The sequence below is a fragment of the Podarcis raffonei genome, chromosome 7 (genome assembly GCF_027172205.1).
Source record: "Podarcis raffonei isolate rPodRaf1 chromosome 7, rPodRaf1.pri, whole genome shotgun sequence".
NCBI classification, from domain to species: domain Eukaryota; kingdom Metazoa; phylum Chordata; class Lepidosauria; order Squamata; family Lacertidae; genus Podarcis; species Podarcis raffonei.
The window spans coordinates 2,209,181-2,236,765 of NC_070608.1; the positions used below are offsets into that span (position 1 = coordinate 2,209,181).

Here is a 27,585-nt window from a genome sequence, read left to right on the forward strand (position 1 = left end):
ATTCTGCCCGTCATCTCAGCCAGTCCCATATAGTCAATCACCTTCGTCTGCCACTCTTCCAGCGTGGGTAGTTCTTGGTAGGCCAATTGGTGTCAAGGAAAGATAGGACGTTCTTTATGTATGCTACAACAGCAACAAGAGTCCTTTTAGCAAAGTATTGGAAGACACAAGAACAAACCAGTAAGTTTAATGTCGATGCAGAAGGTGCCCTAGTTCAAAAGGGTGATGGACTGACATTTGGAGGAGGACCTCAGAGGTGTAGCAGTACCCTTAGTTCTCATTCCTTCTTATTCCTAGCAGCAAGGTGCTCTGGCAGTTCTTGTGTACATTGTTATCCAGTGGGGGGAGAACCATGTGCAAGTAACTCATGGTTACATCTACCCCATACATTTAAGGCACATGGCTTGCCTAAAGAAAATGGGCTTTTCCTTTTTTAGGCCTCTGGAAGTTTTTTGCATGTTTGTTTCCTAGTTTGCAGGGAGATGGAGACAGTTGTAATTTGATTTCCTTCCCCCAATGGGAAAGCATGATAGCCTAGAGTGCTAGGAAATGTGGGTCTGGAGGCCTTTGGATGCCATATGAGGTTCATCTGGGTTGCTATGATTTACCTCTGTTTTGTTAAATTTACTTCAGCGGCCTAGAAGGGTTGGGGCTCAGGAGGAGGAGAGGCTGTAGGCCTGGACAGAAGGCACTGCAGCCAATTTTGGGGTTCCCACCCTTGATGCACGTAACACACTTCCGAGTACAAAAAAAAGGTCTGGTATAAATGAAAATTTTAAGAAATAACAGCAATAACATAAATGTGAAATGCCCCAGGTCCTCATCTATTCCTTACTTTTGTCTCTTCCATATCCAAGAGAGAAACTTCTATCTGTGCTTATGCTTTTTGTCAATGATAAGCCATTTACTCATGTCAAACTCAGAGTGCCCTCAAGAGCATTATTCAAAGGCAGTGCCACAAGATGGCACTATCAACATAAGGAATTGGCATTTATCCTATCTGCTCTAAAACATTTCCCATGAGGGCAGACACACCAGCCCCTTGCAGTAAAAACAAAGAGGACTTGTACCTTAAATATTATAGCATATTATTATTAATATTTTATATAGCTGTATCTCAAAAATTTTCTGGATCGTTTACAAGCAAAACTTCAATAAGAAAGCACCATAACAATAACTGAAATAAACAGTGTTCGAACCAAGCTAACGTTTATGGAAGACAAGACTCAGTTTCTCCAGAGACCTCAATACAGTGGTACCTCAGGTTACATACGTTTCAGGTTACATACGCTTCAGGTTATAGACTCCGCTAACCCAGAAATATTACCTCGGGTTAAGACCTTTGCTTCAGGATGAGAACAGAAATCGTGACGCGGCAGCAGCAGGAGGCCCCATTAGCTAAAGTGGTGCTTCAGGTGAAGAACAGTTTCAGGTTAAGAACAGACCTCCGGAACAAATTAAGTACTTAACCTGAGGTACCACTGTATGAGGAAAATCCCATCTGCCTTTCTAAAATGCCTTAAGGAAGCGTGCATGCTCAGTCTTACAGCTCGGAACAAGACACAGATGGTATCTAGGGTATGCATCTAGAAGCCAATCGCTGATCAGCATTGTCAGATTGCAGAAGGCGATCTATGGATGCCATAGCACCGGTATAACTTGTTCCTGAACGGTTGGAAAGTGGTTGTTGCTTGTTGGCATCCGTCTGTCTCCGGAGACAGTGGAGGAGTACGCCTTCATGGGTGAAGTCAAAGCGCTGGGGCAAGGGTCAGCAAACTTTTTCAGTGGGGGGGCCGGACTATATTTTGAAAATAAAAATAAAAATGAATCCCTATGCCCCACAAATAACCCAGAGATGCATTTTAAATAAAAGGACACATTCTACTCATGTAAAAACACGCTGATTCCCAGACCATCTGCAGGCCGGATTTAAAAGGCGATAGGGCCGGATCTGGTCCCTGGGCCTTAGTTTGCATACCCTTGCACTGGGACATTAGAGTGCCTGCTGTGGCTGTGGAGACCAATTCAGGAGAGACATGTTTTGCTGAAGCTGGGACAGATGGTGTCTGATGGAGGTGCTGCTGATGCACATGACATCGTTTCTTCTCAAAAAGGTGTTGCCCTTAATGATGGGTGACAATGGGGGAAAAAAACTGGGTGCAGAAATCTTTTAAGCAATGGACACTATCTTTTCTAAACTTCCTTTCCTAACTGCTCACAGACCGACTACTTTATTATCTGTTCCTACTGCAAAGTGCTGGACCATAAAGAAGGCTGATTGCCGAAGAATTGATGCTTTTGAATTCTGGTGCTGGAAGAGACTCTTGAGAGTCCCATGGACTGCAAGAAGATCAAACCTCTCCATTCTTAAGGAAATCAGCCCTGAGTGCTCACTGGAAGGCCAGATCCTGAAGCTGAGGCTCCAAGACTTTGGCCATCTCATGAGAAGAGAAGACTCCCTGGAAAAGACCCTGATGTTGGGGAAGATGGAGGGCACAAGGAGAAGGGGACGACAGAGGATGAGATGGTGGGACAGTGTTCTGGAAGCTACCAGCATGAGTTTGACCAAACTGTGGGAGGCAGTGGAAGACAGGAGTGCCTGGCGTGCTCTGGTCCAGGGGGTCATGAAGAGGCGGACACGACTAAACGACTAAACAACAACTGCAAATTGCTGTCCTGAGTGGGGGCACCAGCCACTGTCCCTACCTGGTGGAAGGAGACATTGCTGCTACTTTGGCCTACTTGCTTGCCCTTAGTTGTGGGCACAGAGCAGGAGGTCTGGAGAAGATGGACTGACTAGCCACATACATTGCCACCACCATCATTTTACCTTCACCCTAGGGTCAGATGACAGCTGCTGCAGGGTAGTGATTAGAGTAGCACCTGGGAGAGACCTGGGTTCAAATCCCCACTCAGCCACAAGCTCACTGGGTACAACCTTGGGCCAGTCACTGCCTCTCAGCCCAACTTACCGTACTTTTCCGTCTATAAGATGCCCCCTTGTGTAAGACAAACACATCCATTTTGGGAGACTAAATTTTAAGAGAATGAGGGGAGATGGTCCAAAGTTGTTGAGCCTCTCCCCCCACGCAGCTGCGGGCAGGAGACACTCCCTTGATAGTTTCCCATGCACAGCGGCATCGGATGAAATTGCGCTCCCTCCAGTCCTCCAGTTTGCAGGAGCGCAACCTCCCACGATGCTGCTGCGCATGGGAAACGATCCAGGGAGTGCTTCCCGTGCGCAGCGGCATCGGGTGAATTTGCGCTCCCGTCACAGAGCTGGCTGGTGGCACACAGCTGTGGGCAGGAAACACCCCCCAGATCGCTTCCCGCTCACTGCGGCATCGGGGAAAGGCACGCTCCCACAAACCGAATGGCTGGCGGCGCACCGCTTCCCCCCCAGCGCCATGCCACTATCCGTGTATTGGACGACCCCAGTTTTTTGACGTGGTTTTTGTGTCAAAAAGCCTCGCCCAATACACAGAAAAATATGGTACTTTGTAGGGATATTGTAGGGATTAAAAGAGGAAGAACCATACATGCCATCTTGCAGACCCTCTAAGTCTTCCTATTTTCCAGGGACAGTCCCAGATTTACAGAAGCCGCCCCGGTTTCTGATCTGATCCCAGAATGTCCCACTTTTCCTTAGGATGTTCCTATTGGAGAAATGTTGGGTGGGATGGGGTTATCTGACCCCTGAAACCATCTGAAGCCAGCCCTGTATAGGGAAGTTTTTAAAAATGTTTAATGTTTAAGCATTTTTAAAGATATGTTGGAAGCAGCTCTGAGTGGCTGGGGCAACCCAGTCAGAGAGGTGGGGTATAAATAGTAAAATTATTATGTAATAGGACATGGGTATGCTGGATCCGGCTCAATCGCCTTCTAAATCTGGCTCGTGGACAGTCCGGGAATCAGCGTGTTTTTACATGAGTAAAATGTGTCCTTTTATTTAAAATGCATCTCTGGGTTATTTGTGGGGCATAGGAATTCGTTCAATCCCCCCCCCGAAATACAGTCCGGCCCCCCACAAGGTCTGAGGGACAGAGAACCAGCCCCCTGCTGAAAGAGTTTGCTGATCCCTGTAAATAGGAAAACCCTGTTTTCATCAGAAAAATGTTGAAGAGTACAATCTTGAAGAAAAAGGTGGGATGTGAACTGTTTACTTGGCACCTTTGTACCCTCTCTCCAGCCAAAAAAAGCTAATCAGAATGGCAATACATACAACCAGAACAAGATTGCTGAGTTTTGGAATATGGTGTTTGCTGAGATCTTGTTGATAACTGAACAAACAATTACTCCATCCTTTTATCTGGCACTTTTGAACCTGTATGTGGGAACAAGAACGGGATTTGAAAAGTAAATAACATTTCTCCCCTCTTAGCAGCAGCCCAGGGCTGCATTGCCAATTACTGGAATGACCTGGATTGCTGGTATTCAAGGCAATTTGCCCTTCTTGAAAAGATATACCTCACAACCCATCTTGAATAACGTTTAAAGGCATTAAATCAATATCCTATCAATAAATATCCATTTATAAATATCAATAATATTTAATGAATGAATATTAAGTGTTGAGGGAAGAGCTGAGGGAAGAGCGCAACTCTGGCCTTGCCTTCTTTCCCTCCGTGAGGTAAACGGGGCGGCGCTGTGAGGCGCGCGGCCTCCTTCGCTTTCCCCTCGGCCTCCTTCCTCGCTCGGCGGAGGCGGAGGAAACTCCTCCCTCGTTGCGCCGCTTCCTTCCCTCCGGCTTCTCCCGGCCTCCGCCTCTCTCTCGCCCGGGCCATTTCCACAGAGGAGGACGAGTCACCTGGCCGAGAAGAAGGCGGCGGCGGCGGCAACGGCAACCGGGCTGAGGTAACCGGGCTGAGGTAAGCGCCGGGCTCCCGGGCCGGCTCGGCTCTCTCCGCCTGCCCACCCTATCTTGCCTCGCAGTTTTGCGGCCATGGCTTCCGCCTCGCCTCCTCGCGGTCCTCTCAGCCGAGGAACGCCGCCCTCTTCCCCGACCGGGGAGACCCGGCTCAGGCGGGCGGGCGGGCGGGTGTTAGCCCTCGCCTGACAAGGCCTCGTTCTTCGGGGTCCAGGCCCGAAGGTCGCTCGCGGGCTTCGCTGCTTCTCCTCCTCCTCCTCGGGAGGTTTCGGTTCCGCCGCGCCTCCTTCTTCGCCGACCTGTTTTGCGCCGGCTTTCAGGATCGCTCTGCGCCCTTTTTCGTGCGCGTGGAGGCGGAGGAGGCCCAGCAAGGCCTCCTGGCCGTGTTACTTTCATGGGGAAGGAACAATCTGGGGTCTCTTGGCGATGGAATGTGGCTTTAAACCTTATATATAAGGTTTAAAGCCACATATATATATAGGGCTTTTCTCACATTTGCTTTCCCTCCCCGTAGATCAGCGATGGCCTCCACCTGTTTTGGGACTACAACTCCCATCATCCCTGACCACTGGTCCTGTTAGCAAGGGGTGATGGGAGTTGTAGTCCCAAAACATCTGGAGGGCCGAGTTTGCCTATGCCTGGTCCAGATCATGCCGGGTCCTCTATGGCAGGCATCCCCAAACTTGGCCCTCCAGCTGTTTTGGGACTACAACTCCCATCATCCCTGACCTCTGGTCCTGTTAGCTAGTGATGATGGGAGTTGTAGTCCCAAAACATCTGGAGGGCCGAGTTTGCCTATGCCTGGTCCAGATCATGCCGGGTCCTCTATGGCAGGCATCCCCAAACTTGGCCCTCCACCTGTTTTGGGACTACAACTCCCATCATCCCTGACCACTGGTCCTGTTAGCAAGGGATGATGGGAGCTGTAGTCCCAAAACAGCTGGAGGGCCAAGTTGGGCCAGCACTGCTGTAGATGCATTGGGTGGGTGTGGTGAGTCACGTTTTGTTCTCCTCTTTGCACAAACCAAACTGGATGACTAGCTGAGCAACTGCGGGGGAAAAGGTTTGTAGGGTGAGTCGTGAGAAACTCCTTTCTAAAAATACCCCAACCTGGTCCAGCTCATAGTTATCAAGGCAGTTTTATCTGTTTCCGCCCTGTTCCCATCCTAGGTAAAGGTAAAGGTACCCCTGCCCGTACAGGCCAGTCTTGACAGACTCTAGGGTTGTGCGCTCATCTCACTCTAGAGGCCGGGAGCCGGTGCTCTCCGCAGACACTTCCGGGTCACGTGGCCAGTGTGACATCGCTGCTCTGGCGAGCCAGCGCAGCACACGGAACGCCGTTTACCTTCCCGCTATAAAGCGGTACCTATTTATCTACTTGCACTTTAAGGGTGCTTTCGAACTGCTAGGTGGGCAGGAGCTGGGACCGAAAGATGGGAGCTCACCCCGCCGCGGGGATTCGAACCACCGACCATACGATCGGCAAGTCCTAGGCGCTGTGGTTTTACCCACAGCGCCACCTGCGTCCCATCCTAGGGGTTGGTAAAAAAGCTAGGGCTTAAAAACAACACAAATTGCATTGCATGGGGTTGGACTAAATCATAATAATTATTATAATAATTATTATTATTTATACCCCGCCCATCTAGCTGGGTTTCTCCAGCCACTCTGGGCGGCTTCCAACAGAATATTAAAATAAATAACCTATTAAACATTAAAAGCTTCCCTAAACAGGGCTGCCTTCAGATGTCCTCTAAAAGTCTGGTAGTTGTTGTTCTCTTTGACATCTGGTGGGAGGGAGTTCCACAGGGCGGGTGCCACTACGGAGAAGGCCCTCTGCCTGGTTCCCTGTAACTTGGCTTCTCGCAGCAAGAGAACCGCCAGAAGGCCTTCAGCACTGGTCCTCACTGGGTCCCTTTCAGCTCCACAGTTCTTTGATTCTATGAAACACATGGGTACATTACTCCATTTTTATTCTTTTTAAGTTTTATATGAACTTACAAAGTTATGCAAATAATTAAAAGCTGGTGGATCCTGCTCAGCCACCCAGCAAAAAATCCTTTGTTGCTTGCGTGGTTGTTCATTTGCTGCTAACTGGATAAGGCCTGTCGTAACAGAGAACTTGCTGTTTTATTTTATTGTTAACAGTCTGGCCTGTACCCGTGTCCTTAGGGCTAGCTTGCAGCAAGGAATGAAATTTTTTGGAAAATTTGAAATTAAATAACAATAAAAGAGCACCGAAACAAAATTGCATGGAGTAAAAATAAAGCTATTATATATTTCAGTACAGCAAACGGATGGAACTGGCAGAAGCTGATAGTTTTAGCCAATTGCATGGACGTAGCCAGGAATTTTGTTAGGGGGCAGGCCTTTTGTTGGGGGGACACACAAACCTCAGTTTGCTATGTATTTTTATTGACTGATTGGGGGGCAGTTGCCCCCCCGGCTACACCCATGTACCTATGCGCATTATTGACCATTCAACTGGGAAATACTCAAGCTTGCCCTCTTGATGAAACTTTGGGGAAGAGAGTTCCGTCTAGATATAGACACATTTGGTACTGCAGATATCAGGACACATTTCCTGCTGATTCCCTGAGATGGTAGTGAATACAGTGGTGCCCCGCAAGCCGAATGCCTCGCAAGACGGAAAACCCGCTAGACGAAAGGGTTTTCCGTTTTGGAGGTGCTTCGCAAAACGAATTTCCTATGGGCTTGCTTCGCAAGACGAAAATGTCTTGCGAGTTCCTGCAGGGTTTTTTTCCTCCCCCCCCTTTTTCCCAAGCCGCTAAGCCACTTATCAGCTGATCCGCTAAGCCGCTTAACAGCTGATCCACTAAGCCGCTTAACAGCTGATCCACTAAGCCGCTTATCAGCTGATCCGCTAAGCCGCTTATCAGCTGATCCGCTAAGCCGCTAATAGCGCTAAGCTGCAAAGCCGCTAATGGGCTTGCTTCGCAATACGAAAAAACCGCAAGACGAAGAGAATCGCGGAACGGATTCTTTTCGTCTTGCGAGGCACCACTGTATGACGCTTTGAAGAGTGTAATTGAGTACAAGAGAGGTCTGCCTCTAAACTTGTGTACAGTCACACCTTGGGTTACAGACGCTTCAGGTTGGGTTTTTTTGGGTTACGGACCCGCCGAAACCCGAAAGTACCGGAATGAGTTGCTTCCGGGTTTCGGTGGTCGGGCATGTGCAGAAGCGCTAAATCGCACGGATCACGTTCGCAACCCGAGCGTCCACTGTAGTGCCAAAGCCACTTTCCAGAGGGTTCAAAGTCAGTCCCATGGTTTCTAGAAAACAATTTAAATCCAGCATACACACTAGACCTCCTGTAAAACATGTGTTTGAAACTGATGCCCCATGAAGTTTCTGTGCAGTTACCAAGGGTGGCATCGTGTAGTATTTGTCCAATAGTAGTAGTAGTAATATGATGATGATGATGATGATGATGATGATGATGATGATGATGATGATAATAATATATTATTTATACCCCGCCCATCTGGCTGGGTTTCCCCAGCCACTCTGGGCAGCTTCCAACAGATTAAAAACAGAATAAAACATCAAACATTAAAAACTTCCCTGAACAGGGCTGCCTTCAGATGTCTTCTAAAAGTCAGGTAGTTGTTTATTTTCTTGACATCTGATGGGAGGGCATTCCACAGGGCAAGCGCCACCACCGAGAAGGCCCTCTGCCTGGTTCCCTCCAACCTCACTTCTCACAGGGAGGGAACCTCCAGAAGGCCCTTGGAGCTGGACCTCAGTGTCCGGGCAGAACGATGGGGGTGGAGACGCTCTTTCAGGTATACGGGACCGAGGCCGGTTAGTATACGGGACCGAGGCCAGCACCAACGCTTTGAATTGTGCTCGGAAACGTACTGGGAACCTAACTCTGAGTGCAGCTTAGTAAGCCTTCACTGGGTTCCAGAGGTTATAGCAGGGATGTGCAGTTTAAGGCTAGCAGGCCAGATGTGGCCCTTCTGGCGTCTCCATCTGGCCCTTGGGACTCTTCGCCAGGCCACACGCACATCAGCCCTGTTCCCCCACCATCCTCAGTGCTTTGCCTGGCTGGGCTGTGCCTCGGGACTGCGATAGGGCTCTTGTTTGTCTGGGCAGAGGCTGGGGAGGCATGTGCCTGAGTGCAGAAGCCCCTGGCTTTTGTGTGGCTAGAATGTTGCCTGCTGTGTGAAAGTTCGCATCCTGCCACTTCCCTCTGGCCTTGGCCACAGCTGGTGTATAGCCCTTGGATGGGTCGAAAAGGGTTCTGAACCCTTTTCAGGCAGAAGTACTGCTGGTAGGCTCCTTGTCAGTGGCAGGCTACTGAAATTCCCAAAATGGGGAGGGGGAGGCACTGAGATGTTCCAGGATCCACTGGATCTCAAGCCAGCTCCACTCCTGTGCAGTCCTCCCAACCATTAGGCCGGCTAATGTGACTCCAGTGCTCAGCCAGGATTTGGATTGCTCTGCTAAGGTTTTAAAAGACCTAAACGTAAAGGTACCCCTGCCCATACGGGCCAGTCTTGACAGACTCTAGGGTTGTGCGCCCATCTCACTCAAGAGGCCGGGGGCCAGCGCTGTCCGGAGACACTTCCGGGTCACGTGGCCAGCGTGACATCGCTGCTCTGGTGAGCCAGAGCCGCACACGGAAACGCCGTTTACCTTCCCGCTGGTAAGCGGTCCCTATTTATCTACTTGCACCCGGGGGTGCTTTCGAACTGCTAGGTTGGCAGGCGCTTTAAAAGACCTAGATCACTACTAAATATTGTTGTACCGTAGTACATACTTAAGCCATCAGTGATTTTAATATCAAACTCTGCATTGTTTTGAGGTTAAAGAAAGAGCTTTTAGACACCTTTTGTGTGTGGCACACAATCTGTTATGGTTTCTTGTTGAAGAACAGCGTGCTGATATACTTCCATCGCATAAAATTGTAAAATGAAAGGATTTTTTTAAATGCAGAAAACACGTATCTGGTGTTTGCTTTTTGGCTCAAGTGACAGAATAAATATAGGTTATTAAATTTGTAAGTATTAGTGAGGCAAGGATAGTAATAGACATCTTGGAAGGGACATGAAGTAACTTTATAAAGGCAAATAGGAATGCAAATTGAGTTCAAGGATGCTGACATTCTCCCTGCAACTCTTTATGAAGTGGTGTGCTCCTTTGTAGAGAGAAACATGTTGTGGCTTGGCTGGTTTGTAGGCCTGATTTCTCAATGGGGAACTCTTAATTTGTAATCTTGGGTCTTACAATAAGGATTTTATGAAGGTATATTTCCTTCTTGAGAAACTTCTTCACAGAAGTTCACAAACCTTACAAATGTATTGAAAAGTATTTGTCAATCTGTGGGAGCTGATGTCCTACGCACTGTAGACGAGGAAAATGTGAAGAGTAGGAAAAAGTTCATATTGTATTTATGTGTAGGCATAAGGAGAGAAACATGTTGTGTACCTCCTTTACTGTAGGAGATTCTTGTAATGGATGTCATGTGGACACTCTGTTTAATAACTGTATTTTAGAAAGCAATAGTTTGATTGTCTTCTAAAAATTAGTAACTGGATGGCTTTGAAGTGAACCAAATCAATCAGCTGGTAAAGGCAGCAGTGTCTTTAATTTTAACCAATATAAGAATTTTTGATAGTTACTGGTATAAATAAAGGGTTGTGGACCTTTTTCATCTTGTGAGCAACCTTTTGGGAGCCGCATGCAGGGCCAGAGACGAAAGTAGGCAGAGAAACAGATACGACTCTTGGTAAAGGTAAAGGGACCCCTGACCATTAGGTCCAGTCATGGCTGACTCTGGGGTTGCACCGCTCATCTTGCTTTATTGGCCGAGGGAGCCGGCGTACAGCTTCCGGGTCATGCGGCCAGCAGGACTAAGCCGCTTCTGGCGAACCAGAGCAGTACATGGAAACGCCGTTTACCTTTCCGCCGGAGGGGTACCTATTTATCTACTTGCACTTTGACATGCTTTTGAGCTGCTAGGTTGGCTAGTCCTAGGCTCTGTGGTTTAACCCACAGCACCACCCGCGTCCCACTACGACTCTTTGTACAGGAGGCTATATCCCTATTCCCAACCATACATCAACATCTCTCAATTCTCTGCCCAAGCAAGCAAGAGGCATTGGGTGAAGGGGTGTGGCCTCGGAAAAGACCTGGGGGCCTTACAGTTGGGCCATATCCCCCTGGTATAAATCTTCTTTAGAAGAGGGGATTCATTCTTTCTAGTAATAGACCTATAACGCTTAAAGTGGTTATTCAAGTCAGGGATGGGAATTCTGTGACTTACGGATCTCCTTAAGCCCACCAGCCTCTTCATTTTGCCAGCAGCCCATTTCAGCCAGGCCATGTTCACTTGCTGTGCAGGTACAGGTGGAGCTTGGATGAAAGGCGCTTGCACAGTGCTTCCCAAGAACCCAACAATTGGCACTTCAGAAGCGCTTTGCAAGCACACTTAAGAAGCACTAAGTACAGGGCTCGCAAAAGCAATCAGCTGATTGTTAGGTGGTTTGGAAGCTTCCAGTTCTTAAAGCAGCTTTTAAAATGGAACATTTTTTCCTTTCCAAAGGAAGCAGTTTGTAGTCAAAAGTGCTTCCCCCAGTTCTTTGAATGCACGCTGCTTTCTCAGCAGAGGGAAAGAGTATTTTCCCTCAGCCGAGGCTTCAAAAAGTCTCCCTCTGACTGATGATCAGCACCCAGTAGGCAAAGTTGGGCCATGGTGAAGATAAGGTTCTGGCCCGTTGATCAGACCTAGTTCCCCATCCCAGGTCAAAGTGGGCAGAATTATTTGAAGGACATCTGTTTGGTACTCAGGATATCAGATAACTAATGAATGAAATGCTCTATCCATTCTTTCCTTTTTAATTAATGTTGGTAACAATGAGGATATCTAGAATAGGATATCATTTAATTTTCTTGATTCCTTTTCTTTCAAATTTGATCTCTGCCTTGTGATTTTTTTATAAATCATATTGTGTATGCAGCTTTCATGAATTAACCTGATAAGAGATGTTTGCTTACTGGCTTAGATTAGTATATGAATACTGAAATGGAAAGGAACACACTAAACAGACCATAATCCCTGAAACATTTTAAATGCATTAGGCACAAGACCTACATGCATAAAGCTGTATTCAGTTTCCTTGTTTATCTGAAACACAAACTGAAACTTGCCTAACACTTTCAGGTGCTTCTTAAACAAAGCTGGGGATTTCCCTCATTGGTAATAACCACAAACATAAATTAAAGCTAATCATACTGACTTTCCGGTACACTACTGTGTAGTTAGGACTCTGCCTGGGCTCTCTTATCTACCATCTTGGAGAAAGAGGGCTGCTTCATCTCCTGTGTATTTTGGACAATGGTTTGTCCCTTTGTTTCTCCTCTATGAGTTTGGACGCCTTTTGAGGTATCAATGGCAGACTCTGCATGAGGGTTCCTGAGATGGGGTTGAGGTTGGGTTACCAACTCCCATTTTGAGTTAAGATGGCAGGCCTAATCGCCACCTTGGTCTAACTTTGCCTTCATAGGTTTGGCAGCCTCTTCAGATATTATCACCAAAGTTGGCATGAGGGTTCCTGGGATGAAGGTGGCAACATTTGTTGACATTTGGACAAAGCACCATTTTGAATCAAGATGGCAAACCAGAAACATGACTTTGATGTGACGTTACCCAGGTCCAACCTGAAAAATTATACTGTCCATTTAAAAATCACAGTACAGTGGTACCTCGGGTTACATTAAGCTTCAGGTTACATACACTTCAGGTTACAGACTCCGCTAACCCAGAAATAGTGCTTCAGGTTAAGAACTTTGCTTCAGGATGAGAACAGAAATCGTGCTCTGGCGGCGCGGCAGCAGCAGGAGGCCCCATTAGTTAAAGTGGTGCTTCAGGTTAAGAACAGTTTCAGGTTAAGTACGGACCTCCGGAACGAGTTAAGTACTTAACCCGAGGTACCTCTGTATGTATTTGGTTTCTAAAAAATTTTGGGCAGTGCTGGGCCGTCTTCATTCGTGTAACAGGAGGTTATTCTTGAGACCTTTCAACATTTCACAGTGGTAGATTAAGATTGCTTCTGTGCACAAGGGGTTTTGCAGTCCACTAGTGTGGCCTGATAGACAGTGGTGGGCCAATACAATCTAGTCTCAAATACAAGAGTGGGTGGCACTGTGGTCTAAACCACTGAGCCTCTTGGGTTTGCCGGTCAGAAGGTTGGCAGTTCGAATCCACTTGACAGTGGTAAGCTCCCGTTTCTCTGTCCCAGCTCCTGCCAACCTAGCAGTTCGAAAGCATACCAGTGCGAGCAGATAAATAGGTACCACTGTGGCAGGAAGGAAAACAGTGTTTCCATGCATTCTGGCACTCGTCACGGTGTCCCGTTGCAGCAGAAGCGGTTTAGTCATGCTGGGCACATGACCCAGAACAGCTACTGCGGACAAACACCGCCTCCCTTGGCCTGAAGCGGGATGAGTACCGCCCCCCATAGTTGCCTTTGACTGGAGTTAACTGTCCAGAGATCCTTTACCGTTACCTTTTTTACCTAAGTCTCAAATACGCCACAAGGAGTAAGAAACTGAAAGCTGCTGTCTCCAGAATTCAAAAGAAGGGAGGCAGGTTACTTGCTGCCAGTGTTCGAAATTAGCAGGCGTGAGGTGCATTTTGCACCTGGATTTCGACCATTTACAACCAAGTGAACATTCCTGGGCACCAGAATGGCACCTGACATCTCCACCATCTTGAGGTGCATGCCTGGGGATCGTTGGATCTGGACTGTTTTCATACACTAGCACCCCATTCTGTAGAATTTGATCAGTTAAATTTTATCTGCCCAATCGGAATGAATTTCTGGAACCGGTTTGCTTTTTCTGTGCAGCCTGAGCAAGAGTAGTCACCGCTAGGAAAAAGAGCTTGGGGTAGGCCAGGTATGTGGACTGTCCCTGGATCAAGAGACTTCTCAAGGTTGTCATCTGAACTGAGAATCAATCACAGTTAGTCCAAAATTTGAAAAATGAAGACTTTATTCCTGCCCAAAAATGGCAACTAGATGTTCCGTTTTGGCGACTAACCTTGGTTTAGGGAGCCATTTGACTCCTAGCTTATATATCTGAGTTTGTAACACTGCTTGCAGCATGGTAAGGGATGCGAAAAAGACACCTGTATATGCAGTATGGGACGCGGGTGGCGCTGTGGGTAAACCCACAGTGCCTAGGACTTGCCGATTGTATGGTCGGCGGTTCGAATCCCCGCGGCGGGGTGAGCTCCCGTCTTTCGGTCCCAGCTCCTGCCCACCTAGCAGTTCGAAAGCACCCCTAAGTGCAAGTAGATAAATAGGTACCGCTTTATAGCGGGAAGGTAAACGGCGTTCCGTGTGCTGCGTTGGTGCAGGCTCGCCAGAGCAGCGATGTCACACTGGCCACGTGACCCGGAAGTGTCTGCGGACGGCGCCGGCTCCCAGTCTCTAGAGTGAGATGAGCGCACAACCCTAGAGTCTTACAAGACTGGCCCGGGCAGGGGTACCTTTACCTTTACCTTTATATGCAGTATATTGTGTTTATACCCCCCCAACAGCTGATACATTTAAAACAAAACTCAAGTAATAGAAGAACATATTTGGCTAATATTGCACATTGGAGTCTAAATGTTTTTATGCTAGTTTTTCTGAACTGAAGACATTACCTTAAAAGCAGTAGAAAGTTTTCCGACTTTGAGCAAGATTGAGCCCACAAAACCTAATGCACCTGATGAAATGAACGTTGCCCCTCAAATCAGGGTGTACTACAGGAAAAGTCTATGTGTGTTGTAGTGGGATTCTCCAGCTTTTTCAAAATACTGAATAAAATTAATCATGAAGACAAAATCCCCACCATTTCAAGTAAAGCTAGAACTCCCTGTTCAGGAAACTCCCACAAAGAAAAGCATTTGTGTGCAATACTAGAAGCTGAAGCGTCAATGGTGGTTTTACAAAGCGATTGTTGCTGTTTGATTTTTCTCTTTAATCATTAACCTTCTTGTGCTAGAAAGTAATTGCTGCTATTGATTGGCAATTCTCAGGTTCAGAAATATCGATACAGTTGTCTCGGCTAGGTGTTTGGAAAGGTTTTGTTGTTGTTAACAGAAGGCAGTCCTGAGATTTTTTCCTTTTTTATTTTATGCCCTCCAGTCCACTTCTGTTGTTTTCCTCTTGGTATATCACCTTCTGTTGAGAACATGAAGCTGTCTAGTTTTGTTGCAGATAATCCCTCTTATACTCAAGGTGGTATCGGATGGTGCTGCTGCTGACAGGAGGCTGCATAATGGGCAGTTGATCCTATAATCACTACAATTTAGCATTGTTGTTATTATATCATTTATTACATTTCCATACCGTCCTTCATTCAGAGGATCATAGGGTAGTTTACAATAGAAAAACACAAAAATGTATACCATAATAATAAACAAACAGTAACCCCACACATAGTTTATAAAGCCATAGGTTGTTTCAGTAGCCAAAAGCCAGAGAGAAGAAGGTATGTAAAGATGTGTAATGAAGTTGCCAGGCAAACCTCCATGGGGAGAGCATTGCACAAACAGGGAGCCACCACAGAAAAGGCCTCTTCTCGTGTCTCCACTCTTTGGACCTCTCATTGAGGAGGGACGTGAAGAAGGGCCTCAGATGGTGATTATGGGGGCAGTTCATAGGGTATGCAAAGTAGTATGCAAAGTAATTCTCTTTTCTCTCACCACTTTTTCTCACTAAAATTTAGTTCTGTGTTGGTAAATGACATCAGGGGCAAACTTTTTTAAACAGGTGTTTTGTTCTACTTTATCTCAAATGAATTGGTTTTTTGGGGTGTGTGTGACATATTCTTGAGCTTTGTCAGGGTACAAGGAACCTCATGAAGGTGACTCAGAGCCTCTAATGAGCCTTCATTCTGGTGCATGTGCTTAGCTTGCCAGTTTTTCCTGATCTCATGTTCCAGCACAGGGTCACCCAGTGCTGCTGGGCTGCCTGTAGGGAGTCTCATACCTTGCATGTTCTTCACACAGATATATGATCTCAGCTTCAGTAAAACGTTGCCAAGCTTTCTGTTTCTCGTGATCTAGCAAGGGTCCAGGCAGGCAAAAACATGTCTGAGCTTAAAGCAGAAATTTGGGCCTGCTTAAAACATGGGCCAGGGACATGGGTGGCGCTGTGGTCTAAACCACTGAGCCTTGGGCTTGCCAATCGGAAGGTTGGCTGTTCGAATCCCCGTGATGGGGTAAGCTCCCATTGTTCGGTCCCAGCTCCTGCCACCTTGCAATTCGAAAGCATACCAGTGCAAGTAGATAAATAGGTACCGCTCCGGTGGGAAGGTAAACAGTGTTTCCGTGCGCTGCTCTGGTTTCGCCAGAAGCGGCTTAGTCATGCTGGCCACATGACCTGGAAAAACTGTCTGCGGACAAACGCCGGCTCCCTCGGCCAGTAAAGCGAGATGAGCGCCACAATCCCAGAGTCGTTTGCAACTGGACTGAACTGTCAGGGGTCCTTTACCTTTACCTTTTTAAAACATGGGCCAGGTTTTTCTTGACTACCGTTTGCTTCCTTTCTACCCCAAGTAACAGTTTAGTGTTTAGTATGGCAGCACCTGCACTTGGGAACTCCCTGCCTCCTGAGATCAAGCAGGTCCCTTCACTGTAGTCTTGCAGGGGCCTGCTAAAAAACAAAACCCCAAAGTTTCTGAGCTGGCACCCACCCGTCTTCCATAACCTAGGATGTGGAAATGCCTGTGCTTGAATGCACAAACTTCACCTAGCCAGCCCACTCGTAAATGTTTGCCAGCCCAGTCTTGGGACTCCAGCTGCTTGTTACACTAAATGCTCTTGGTTCGACATCTTCGCTTGTGCCTAGCCATGCCTTTGACCTCCCATGTAACGGCAGATCCTTGCAACCTGTGACTTGCCTTATTTACCATTCACATTTGAAAAGAAAAGACTTCTGCAAAACCGGAGCCATCAGTTCCAGTTCCTCATCAGACAGGGAGAGCCAGGATAGTAGATACTGACAGGTGGTCTGGACTCTTAAAGAGAGGGGGAGGCAGACTGAAAAGATGTTCTTGTGTTGTTGTGAAAGCAACTGGGAAGATGACACTTGTAGGAAGTAGCGATCTTGAAAATATAGAAGTAGAATCAGAACTTAAGCGGAGCCCTGCTGGATCAGGCCAGTGGCCATCTAGTCCAGATCCCCATTCTCACTCTGGCCAGTGAGGTGCCTCTTCTGGGAAACGGGCAAGCGGGATCTGAGCACACTCTCCACTTGGGATTCCCAATAATTGGCATTCAGGATCATTCCTGTCCCCAAACCTGGAGGCAGAGCATAGCCATCATGGCTAGTAACCATTGATCGCCTTATCTTCTGTGAATTTCTCTTTCAAAGCCATCCAAGTTGGCCACCTTTGCCTTCTGTGGCATTGAGTTCCATCGCCTAACTATGCACTGTGTGAAGAATTATTTTACCTGTCCTGAATCCTGCCCCTGACGCTATAACTTTACTCGTAAGAGGAGTTTTTCCATCCCCTTGGATCACTTTGGTTCTCCCTTTTATGAACCTTTTCCAACTCTTCAATACAGTAGTGCCTCATGTTACGTTTGCTTGAGGTTGAGCGTTTTCAGGTTGCGACGGAATGGGTTACTTCCGGGTTTTGCCGCTCGCGCATGCGCAGATGCACAAAATGACGTCATGCGCAGAAGCGGCGAATCGGGACACGCGCGGACGCGAGTTGCGTTCTGTTCAGGTTGCGAATGGGCTTCCGGAATGGATCCCGTTAGCAACCAGAGGTACCACTGTATCATTTTTGAGGTGAGGCAACCAGAACTGTACACAGTGTTCCAAATGCGGTCACGCCACAGATTAGTACAGCGACATTGTGATAATGGTGGCACAGGGATTGCGATTGCTTAGGCAATATGTGGTATTTGAAACAATTAATTATTTTCTCTCTCTCTCTGTCTCTTGCCCACAGAGCACTCTCTGGTCCCCTACCTGTTACTATGAGTCTGCTACACAGTAACAACAGCAGCTTTGAAGCCAGTGGTCAGGATAGCGGCTGCTGTGCAGCTATGGCCAGCTGTTCCATTGCTGGAGCGAAAGAAAAAAGCATCAACACCAGTGTCAGCAATGGCACTGGGGGAACACTTTCAAACTCTTTCATGGAAGAAATCCAGGGCTATGATGTGGAGTTTGACCCTCCGCTGGAAAGCAAATATGAATGCCCAATCTGTCTGATGGCTCTCCGGGAGGCAGTGCAGACACCATGTGGACACCGTTTCTGCAAAGCTTGCATTGTCAAATCCATAAGGTAAAGGAGCAGTAGACTTCCGGCAGTAGTTAAAAGTCATTGTCTGTAACGAAGGGCAAATCATCGCGCTCACCGTTGCACATGTTTCTGAGTTACTGGGTTAGTGATTACGTTTCCATGTCAGCACTGAGTTTGCCAGTAAACTTGAGTTTGTAGCCCATCTCCAAAGCGTCGGTTGAACAGTTTTTCTCATGTATGCCTAAAGTGTCAGATGGAGTGCAGTTTTAAGCAAGAGGAAGCTCCCAATTACACTTGGGATGTCAAAAGAAAAGAAGTGTGAAGTCTAGGTACAGATGGACCAGGTTGCAAGCCGGCTCGAAAGATAACGTGCCTTTCACTGGTGCCGCATAAATCTGATGTCACAAATTCCCTCTTAAAATTTATGTATTTTTAAAAAGCTAAAAGTATCAGGAATAAGGGTGGTTCGGAGTGAGAGGGCTACCTTATTATTGGAAGATCCAGCATTTCCCTTGACTAGTAACCCAAATGGCCAGTTTACCACCCTTGATGTTTTCCATCTTGCGAATGGGGTGTTGGGATATCCTATCTCAGCTACAGATGCCTTCAATGGGTTGAATCCAGGAAAATGTGAGCAGAACTGTGTCTGTACAATGGGAGCTTTCTTGCTTCTCCCCCCTCCCCCACAAAAAAAGCTGTTCTTGAGTCCACTGGAATGGTGTGGGATGAGCCGGGGGGGGCGGTATGCAGCAGGAGCCAAGCCAGAACTGGAGAATATGATGACTGCAAGAATAATTTTATTTGTTATTTATTTTATTTCCAGATTTGTAAGTTACTCTACATTCAGAGAATTCACCAGCAGTGTACAGAAAAAATGCTTTTATGTTGCTTTCCGCTGCCCTTGTGTTTTGCAAGTAGGCAGTATATAAATACATTTATTAACAAATAAATAAAAATATATAAAGTAACATGGCACATAAAATGTTACAAAACTGGCAAGAATAACTAAAACACAGAATTTGCATTAATAGATATACAGTAAACCCGCAAATTATGGGTTCTGGGGATCACTCTTAAAGCCAAAATAGTGTATAGTTAAAACACATTGGTTGCAATAGTGGGTAGGATTGCAAAAAAAAAAAATTCCCCTGGACACCCACCCCCTTTTATTTATTTATTTTAATTTGCCAAGTGTGTAAAGCTGATTGAGCACGAGTTAAATGTGTGTAACTTGCAAGCTTACTGTAGGCTGGATATTCTGTTTACCTCTCTATGATGTATATTATTGCTCTTTTTGATAGAGATGCTGGTCATAAATGTCCAATCGACAACGAAATTTTACTCGAAACTCAACTCTTTCCTGACAACTTTGCAAAACGGGAAATCCTATCGCTGATGGTGAAGTGTCCCAACCAGGGCTGTCATCAGAAGATGGAACTCAGGCATTTAGAGGTGGGCTTTCAGGGTTTCTTTTTGCAGAATTGCCACCCAATCCTGAGTAGTGTCAGCATACCGTAAGACTTTTTGGAATAGCTCAAAGGACACCTTGTCCCCATTCCCTCACTTATGATGGTGGTAGTTATGGTTGCTACACCTGTGGCCCAGTGGAGTTGTGACATCCAGGTGACTTCAGGAAGGTCCGTTGATCAAATTTTTCCCTCCAGTAACATCAGATTAAAGAAGTGAAGAGGGTTTGGGACATGCTTTAGCTGTTATTGCAGATGCACCTGTCAGCGCTGGACTGTAGCATGTTTGATTGGTGTTAAGCATATTGTTGATTTTGCAAAGTCTGTTTCTCTTAAAATATAATAAACAGATCTGTGCCCTATTGCAAAAGTGCCACATTTTCTAAAGTACTTTAATTGAGGAAGCTGTGAAATCTGTGCGGATCATGGTTGCATGAATATTGAGAAGTTATGTATACCTGTACTTTCATGTAAGAAATCTGAATTTTTGAGGCAGCCCTTGAATTAGAAGCAGTTATGGACTGAACTTGGAAATCCAGAAATTGAAGGGGGAAACCCACTTCCCTCCATATAAACAATATAATTCATAATTTCTCTTCCCTGGCAGTAAAACACAACAATAATAAATTAAACAACTAACAATTTGCTGCCCTTTCATGACCCTAAAATGGATTGTTGAGGCAGCTACCTCAGTCTGTCTAGCCTCATACAACTTTGCAAAATAGAAAATCTGGGAAAGTTACTAGCTTGACAGCCCACTTATCCTGTGTAAAGTTCTTTGGAGCTTCCATGAAAAACCAGGTTGGAGCGACCCTTTCTCTTTGACTCTTAAAAGCTTTCCAGTCTTCTCACCCAGAATTGCCTGAGCTCACCAAGTGGCTATTTACAAGTCTTAAAGGTAAAAGGTAAAGGTACCTCTGCCCGTACGGGCCAGTCTTGACAGACTCTAGGGTTGTGCGCCCATCTCACTTAAGAGGCTGGGGGCCAGCGCTGTCCGGAGACACTTCCGGGTCACGTGGCCAGCGTGACAAGCTGCATCTGGCGAGCCAGAGCCGCACACGGAAACGCCGTTTACCTTCCCGCTGGTAAGCGGTCCCTATTTATCTACTTGCACCCGGGGGTGCTTTCGAACTGCTAGGTTGGCAGGCGCTGGGACCGAGCAGTGGGAGCGCACCCCGCCGCGGGGATTCGAACCGCCGACCTTTCGATCGGCAAGCCCTAGGCGCTGAGGCTTTTACCCACAGCGCCACCCGCGTCCCTATTTACAAGTCTTAGCTGAATGCAATTTGAACATACTTTTTTTATTTCTTTTGCACCCCCAAACCATGGGAGTGATTGACATGAAGACATTCGCCTCAGATTGGCTACCATCATCTTCAGTCTATATTTTAAGTCTGCTTCGGAATCATTTTGTGTAAGTTTAAGTTATTTATAGGCTAAATTGCTATTTGATCTCATTTTCTTCACAGGACCATGAGCTGCATTGCGGCTTTGCTCCAGAGAAATGTCCCCAGTGCCATGGCATTTTCCAAAAGAATCAGATACAGGATCATATAAAGCAAGAATGTCCACGACGACAAACCTCCTGTCCAAACTGTGCCGTGTGGATGCCTTATGAAGAAAAAGAGGTAAGTTTCAAAGTATGCAGCTCAATCAGAACAGTTGTGTTTGTTTATTTAAATGAAGCATATTTAACAAACGTTTGCTAAAATTAGAAATATTTTTTCTTCCTGTGTTGTCTGATAAGAGTGTCAGTATTTTACAGTTGTGAGAACACCCTTCTATATGATATTCACAAAGATTTCACCAAGTGATTTTCTTTTTACTTATTTCCCCCCACGCCTCACAAGTAGCTGGATTTATATTTTTATATATAAATCTCGGTTTTAAAAAATTTGCCTTAAAAAAATTAAATCCACATGTCCCAGTTCCATCTCTCAAGCAGTTTACCCTCTTAGTTTGAAACTGAAGCTCACACCTGGACTTCAGGCATTTTGAACTTCATTTTTTGCCATGTGTTTTCTCCCAAGATTCCCAGCTGGTGGTCGGCTGATCAGGTCTGGCCCCAGAAAAAATTAATCAAAGTGTGAATCAATCAATCAATCATAAATTTTATTTATACCCCACCCTTCCCAGCCAAGACCTGGCTCAGGGCGGCCAACACTAGGTAGAAAAACAATTGATTGAAATACAACTTAAAAACAAGATTAAAATACAACATTAAAATGCAGCCTCATTTCAGTAGGAACTCAAATCAAAGACTTTTTTGGGGATGAAAACGTCAAATCTTCACCAAGGCCAACTATCCAGACTGGTCCTACATCGGCCAGAAAAAAAGCTAGGGAAGTCCCCAAATAGGAGTTCCATCACAGAAGGAGAAAGGAAAAAAGAAAGAAAGGGAGGGAGGGGATCAAGTTGATTCCAAGCCAAAGGCCAGGCAGAACAACTCTGTCTTACAGGTCCTGCGGAAAGAAATCAGATCCTGCAGGGCCCTGGTCTCATGAGACAGAGCGTTCCACCAGGCTGGAGCCAGTGTTGAAAAGGCCCTGTCTCTGGCTGAGGCTAATCTGACTTCCTTAGGGCCCGGGACCTCTAGAGTGTTGCTATTTATGGACCTTAAGGTCCTCCGTGGGGCAGACCGGGGCAGGCGGTCCTGTAAGTACGAGCGTCCAAAGCACCCCATTGCTTTCCTTTTGTTAGAAAAGTAGGTTTCTAAGGTTTTGTTTTTGTTTTGTCTTTTTAATCTTCCTTTTGTGCTTTCCACATAATATCCTCCATAGATTAGCCAGAGTACATGTGAAGTCCTTCCTTATTGGATTATGCTACTGTTTTTATAGGCTAAAGACACTCATGAGGCCGTAAGGCTATGTAGCAAAAGAGATTTCTGGACCACTACTTAGTGACAACAAGAAAACACAGATTTCAAAACACCAAGGACCTGCTGGTCTTAATATCATTTAACCACGTTCTACAAAGGTCTGCTGACTAGATATGTATGCACCTCCTGAATTAATATAATAGTGCTCTTTCAAGGAAATGAACTCAAAGTTGCTCACTGGTACTTATTGTTTTCTGTAATGCAAAGATGGGATTTGAGAGGAGTCACAATGTTAGTGATCTATTAGTCCCCTTTCGGTGCAATTAATTATTGTTTACTTTCTGGTTTTGGTGAAATGAAGGTTCATGACCAGATGTGCCTTTTAGCAAATGTCTGCTGTGAATACTGCAATACAGTGCTAATCAGAGAACAGGTAAGAAGCTTCCTTTCTTGTCTGATAGCAAGGTAGTCTTGTTGTGGTTTGACTTGTGTCAATAAGTTAATTTCCTTATTTTAATAGTTTGTCATTTATGAGCCCCTCGTGACATAGAAATATGGGCAGGCAGATAATAATTTTAAAATAATATGGAGAACTGAATGTAGGGGTGCCAAATAGCAAGAAAACTTTGTTGCAGTTACCATCCACTTACAAAAACAAATAGACTAATTTTATTTATTTTCTATTTTAAAAATTTATATACTGCCCTTCATCCAAATACCACAGGACAATTTACAATATAAAAACAAAAATATAAATAGCATAATAACAAACATTCACAGTAACTCCTCCTCCCAGTTTAAAAGGCCATAGACTGTTTATTTAACCAAAGGCCAGGAAGAATATTTTTGCCTCACGCCTAAAGATATGTAGACTGTCTCGTCAGAGTGGTGCATGCTCTAGTTATCGCTCGCTTGGACTACTGCAATGCGCTCTATGTGGGGCTACCTTTGAAGGTGACCCGGAAACTGCAGCTAATCCAGAATGCGGCAGCTAGACTGATGACTGGGAGCGGCTGCCGAGACCATATAACACAGGTCTTGAAAGACCTACACTGGCTCCCAGTACGTTTCCGAGCACAATTCAAAGTGTTGGTGCTGACCTTGAAAGCCCTAAATGGCCTTGGTCCAGTAGACCTGAAGGAGCATCTCCACCCCCTTCATTCTGCCCGGACACTGAGGTCCAGCGCCGAGGGCCTTCTGGCGGTTCCCTCGCCCACCCTGTGGAACACCCTCCCACCAGACGTCAAAGAGAAAAATAACTACCAAACTTGTATTGCTTTGTTAATTGCTTTAGAAATTTCAGTTGAAGGTCATCTTGGGAATCTTAAGTAAATAAAATAACCTATGGCATATGCTATAAACTAGCAAACATATTTTTCTCAGCATAAAGCTTTGTGGGCCAAAATGTAAATGTGCAGTTACACGCTGTTGGTGGTGGTGATGTTGTTGTGCAGTGCTGTGGAGAAGATCCCATATTAGTCACACTCTGGGTGTTGAAATCAGTTGTCTTCAGTGGGTCTGCTTTAATCATGACTTAGTTGTATTTCGCCCTATATACTCTATATGTAAGCCACTGATTACTGTTTCTTATAATTGTTGATTTCTGCACTTTACAAACTGAAAATTACAGTGTCATCTCTCCATCCATCTTTAGCTTCCTAATCACTACGATAACGATTGCCCAACTGCTCCAGTACCGTGTACATACAGCCCCTTTGGATGTCCAGAAAAAGTAAGCCAACACTTCTATTTGCTGAATTTTGTATTGCTACTTTATTGCCCCCAAAGCCTCATTTTCCCCTTGGTGTACCAGAGACCTCTGGGCAATGAAATGGGCTGGATTATGGGTAAAGCACAAGTGGCAAAGGTCATGTTGCAAATCCAGCCAAGCACAAGGGAGAGCACATAATCCTGCCTCCTGCAATGGTGATGAGGGCAGGGAAGATATCATTCATCATAATATCTTTCTGAACCAGTTCTGTGAGATGGGCATTTGGGGGACCGTTCTGCAGTGGCTGTGGTCTTATTTCCGGGTTTAGTTTCCAATAGTAATACTGGGTCCTTTGGCGTGCCACAGGGTACCACCCTGTCCTCAATGCTATTTAGCATCTATACTGAAGCTGTTGAGAGTGGTCATTGGGATATTGCAGGCGATGGAGGTGCCATTGATGCGCTCATGATAACTACCTCTGTTTCTCTATAACATCTAACATCTATAACATGGTAGCTTTCTGCATGGTGTTCATCATCCCCTGATGACATATAAAATTAAGCTTTACAATACGAGGACCTTCCAAATGTGCTGTGAAATAAGGTGATCTGTCTGAACTTGGAAGCAGGTAGCACATGGTATAATCCTGATCTCACCATTCATTTAGATCAGCAGTGACACAGGTTTGTGCAGAAAATCTGTAGTGAGAATTTTTTCTCCAAAGCCTTAAATTGCTTTCCAATAAAGGCATCTGAACAGTGCAGTAGTAACACTTGGCATTCTGTTCAGTTTTTCAAATAATAATATTTCTCTTTGTTCAGTTTTTCAATTCCTGTTTCAGACAATCACTGGAAGATTAAGCCAGTTCTGCTTTTAAACACAGTGGTTTTTTCCTTGCCCATTAAGGCTCAGTGCTTGACTTTAGTCAAAGGAAATGCTTATGGAACTATGTGCCTTTATTTAATTACAGATGCAGAGAAATGAGTTGGCACGGCATATGCAGGAGTTCACCCCAGTCCATATGAGAATGATGGCTCAGACTCTCCTGAATATCACTAATTTCCATGGCGCTATCCCATATGACCCATCACCTCCCTGTGAATGTAGCCCAGAGGTCCACAACTTCAAGGAGACGATTCAACAACTGGAAGGTCGCTTGGTAAGGCAAGATCACCAGATCCGAGAACTCATAGCAAAGATGGAGACACAAAACAACCAGATGAGAGATCTCAAACGCACTATCCGAAATCTGGAGGAAAAAGTCGCAGAAGTGGAATCACAGCAGTGTAATGGTATTTTCCTGTGGAAGATTGAGAATTTCAGTGTTTACTTGAGAGCGCAGGAGGAAGATAGGCCTGTTGTAATCCACAGCCCAGGCTTCTACACAGGGAAACCCGGCTACAAACTCTGCTTGCGGCTGCATATCCAGTCCCCGAATGCACAGCGCTGTGCCAACTATATTTCCCTTTTTGTTCATACGATGCAAGGGCAATATGACAGCCACCTGCCTTGGCCCTTCCAAGGCACCATACGGCTTTCTATCCTGGATCAGTCAGAAGGATCGTCAAGGCACAACCATGAGGAAGTGATGGATACCAAGCCTGAGCTGCTGGCTTTCCAGCGTCCCATGGTCGACCGCAACCCAAAAGGCTTTGGATATGTGACGTTTATGCAGTTGCAGGCGCTAAAACAAAAAACCTATATAAAGGACGATAGTATCCTAGTGCGCTGTGAGGTCATAACACGCTTAGACTTAAACAGTCTCCGAAGGGAGGGTTTTCAGCCTCGTAGTACTGATGGGGCAGCATAGGCCACCATGCTTCGGGCTTGAGCTTTTGCTGGTCAACTGTGATAAGGGCTGCAGATGAATAAAGAGATTCATCAGAATGGCAGATCCTTGAAGCAGAAACAAAACTGCCATTCTGAGATGCTTTTCAGAGCATGGAAAGTGTTTCCTTTTGGAGTTATTTGTATTCAAAGTGGTAAAGACGATGTCCTGATGGTCTAAATAAGTAAGCTAAATAACTATGCTATGACGGGTGTGTTACCAAAAGTTAATAAAAACTATGCAGTACCATTTTTAGGATAGCAGAGGCTTGGTCAGATTCTGCTTTTTATTTGATGGTTACATTACCTTGGTGTATACATCTCAAAGGAGCTGAATTATTTGACTGCTTAACCTGGTAGCTTGCTGGGGACTTTCAGCCAAGACTAGATTTTGAACCAGAACAAACCTACTAAATAAGCCTTGGGAGTATCATAGCAGAAAGCAAGCACACCTAGAACTTCATTGATACGCTGTCAATAACCCTAGGCAGGAATGTTGGTTCTCTGTTTGCCACGCACCTTTTTGCAAACCTCACTTCCCTTCCCATGGAATTTTGTATTGAGAATCCATTCTCAACAGCTGCTAGTATGGTGGAATGTGTAGAAGTTTTTGATCTATCAAAAAGCTCAGTGTGGCACTGCCCTAGAGAAGCTTAATGATTTCAGTCTGGTTAACTCACTGATGAGATTGCCAGGCATCTTTTGTCTTCAGCCTTTTGCCTTCCCATTGTGTCTTCTTTTTGTCGTATCTCTGAACCAGCTGTATTTTTGCCCTTGTAGTGGTGACAGAAAATTCTATAAGTGTGCAAACATGTCTTGTTTTGTACTTGAAAGTATCTTCTTTCTTCTTTGGCGATCACTTGTAGACGAGTAAGATTGTCTTCCATGAACACGGTCTTAACAGTGAATCCATAAGTGACTGTGGAGGCCCATTCTGGATCCACACATCCTTCCACAGTGGGGACATTGGTTTCTGGGCGGGAGTTGATCACGGTGAGGGTTTGCCAAATGTGCCTTCCTCTTACCTCGTTTTTCCTTTTCGCTCTGAGTTCATGCTTCTTCAAAGTCCACGACACCTTTGGTAAAGGCTGTTCTCCACAACTACAAATCAGCTGATCAGATTAGGGTCAAGAGTGTTGTATCTGAGCCTAAAATTGAAGAGTGTTAGGGAAATTTTCTGTCCATAGTTCTGACCTGTGCATAGTAATCAAAATAGAATGGGGCTAAGCTGGTACACACTCTCATGTCGATGTTATTTGACTGGTATACCCTGTGAAAGTTGTCTTCTGTAAGAAGTCTGTGAACAAAATTCATTGGTGCTGATAGAAAAGGTTGTGGGTGATTGTAGCACTCTCAACAATAGCTATGTGACATTAACACAGAGATGTCTAGAAATGTGCCATTCTGGTCATAAATGAGGGATTCATTGTAAAGGCATCCTCAGTATTGCTCACTCAAGAATTCAAAGCCCTCTACCAATGTGTATAAAGCCATACTATGATAAGAACTTGCTGGTTCAGGCCAGTGGCCCATGTAGTCCAACATCCTGTACTCACAGTGGCCAAACCGATGCCTGTGGGAAACACCCAAGCAGGATTCAGACAGAAGTGCATTCTCT

At 45.7% G+C, this 27,585-nt stretch overlaps 1 protein-coding gene across 1 annotated transcript; it reads left to right on the forward strand.

Annotated features, from left to right (window-relative positions):
* The first annotated feature begins 4,660 nt into the window (after positions 1-4,660).
* On the forward strand, positions 4,661-26,231 carry TRAF6 (TNF receptor associated factor 6). The gene is made up of 7 exons (XM_053395113.1): positions 4,661-4,868; positions 17,852-18,187; positions 19,447-19,597; positions 21,081-21,239; positions 22,791-22,862; positions 24,084-24,161; positions 25,111-26,231. Exons 2-7 carry the CDS (start codon positions 17,880-17,882, stop codon positions 25,948-25,950), a joined length of 1,608 nt encoding a protein of 535 aa, XP_053251088.1. The 5' UTR covers positions 4,661-4,868; positions 17,852-17,879; the 3' UTR covers positions 25,951-26,231.
* Positions 26,232-27,585: the final 1,354 nt, after the last annotated feature.

Excerpts from the sequence above, each read along its gene's own strand:
- TRAF6 (XM_053395113.1), top strand. The coding sequence starts at position 17,880 with ATGAGTCTGCTACACAGTAACAACAGCAGCTTTGAAGCCAGTGGTCAG. Across the intron at positions 19,598-21,080 it reads TGGAACTCAGGCATTTAGAG|GACCATGAGCTGCATTGCGG; the intron begins GTGGGCTTTCAG and ends TTTTCTTCACAG. Across the intron at positions 22,863-24,083 it reads CAGTGCTAATCAGAGAACAG|CTTCCTAATCACTACGATAA; the intron begins GTAAGAAGCTTC and ends ATCCATCTTTAG.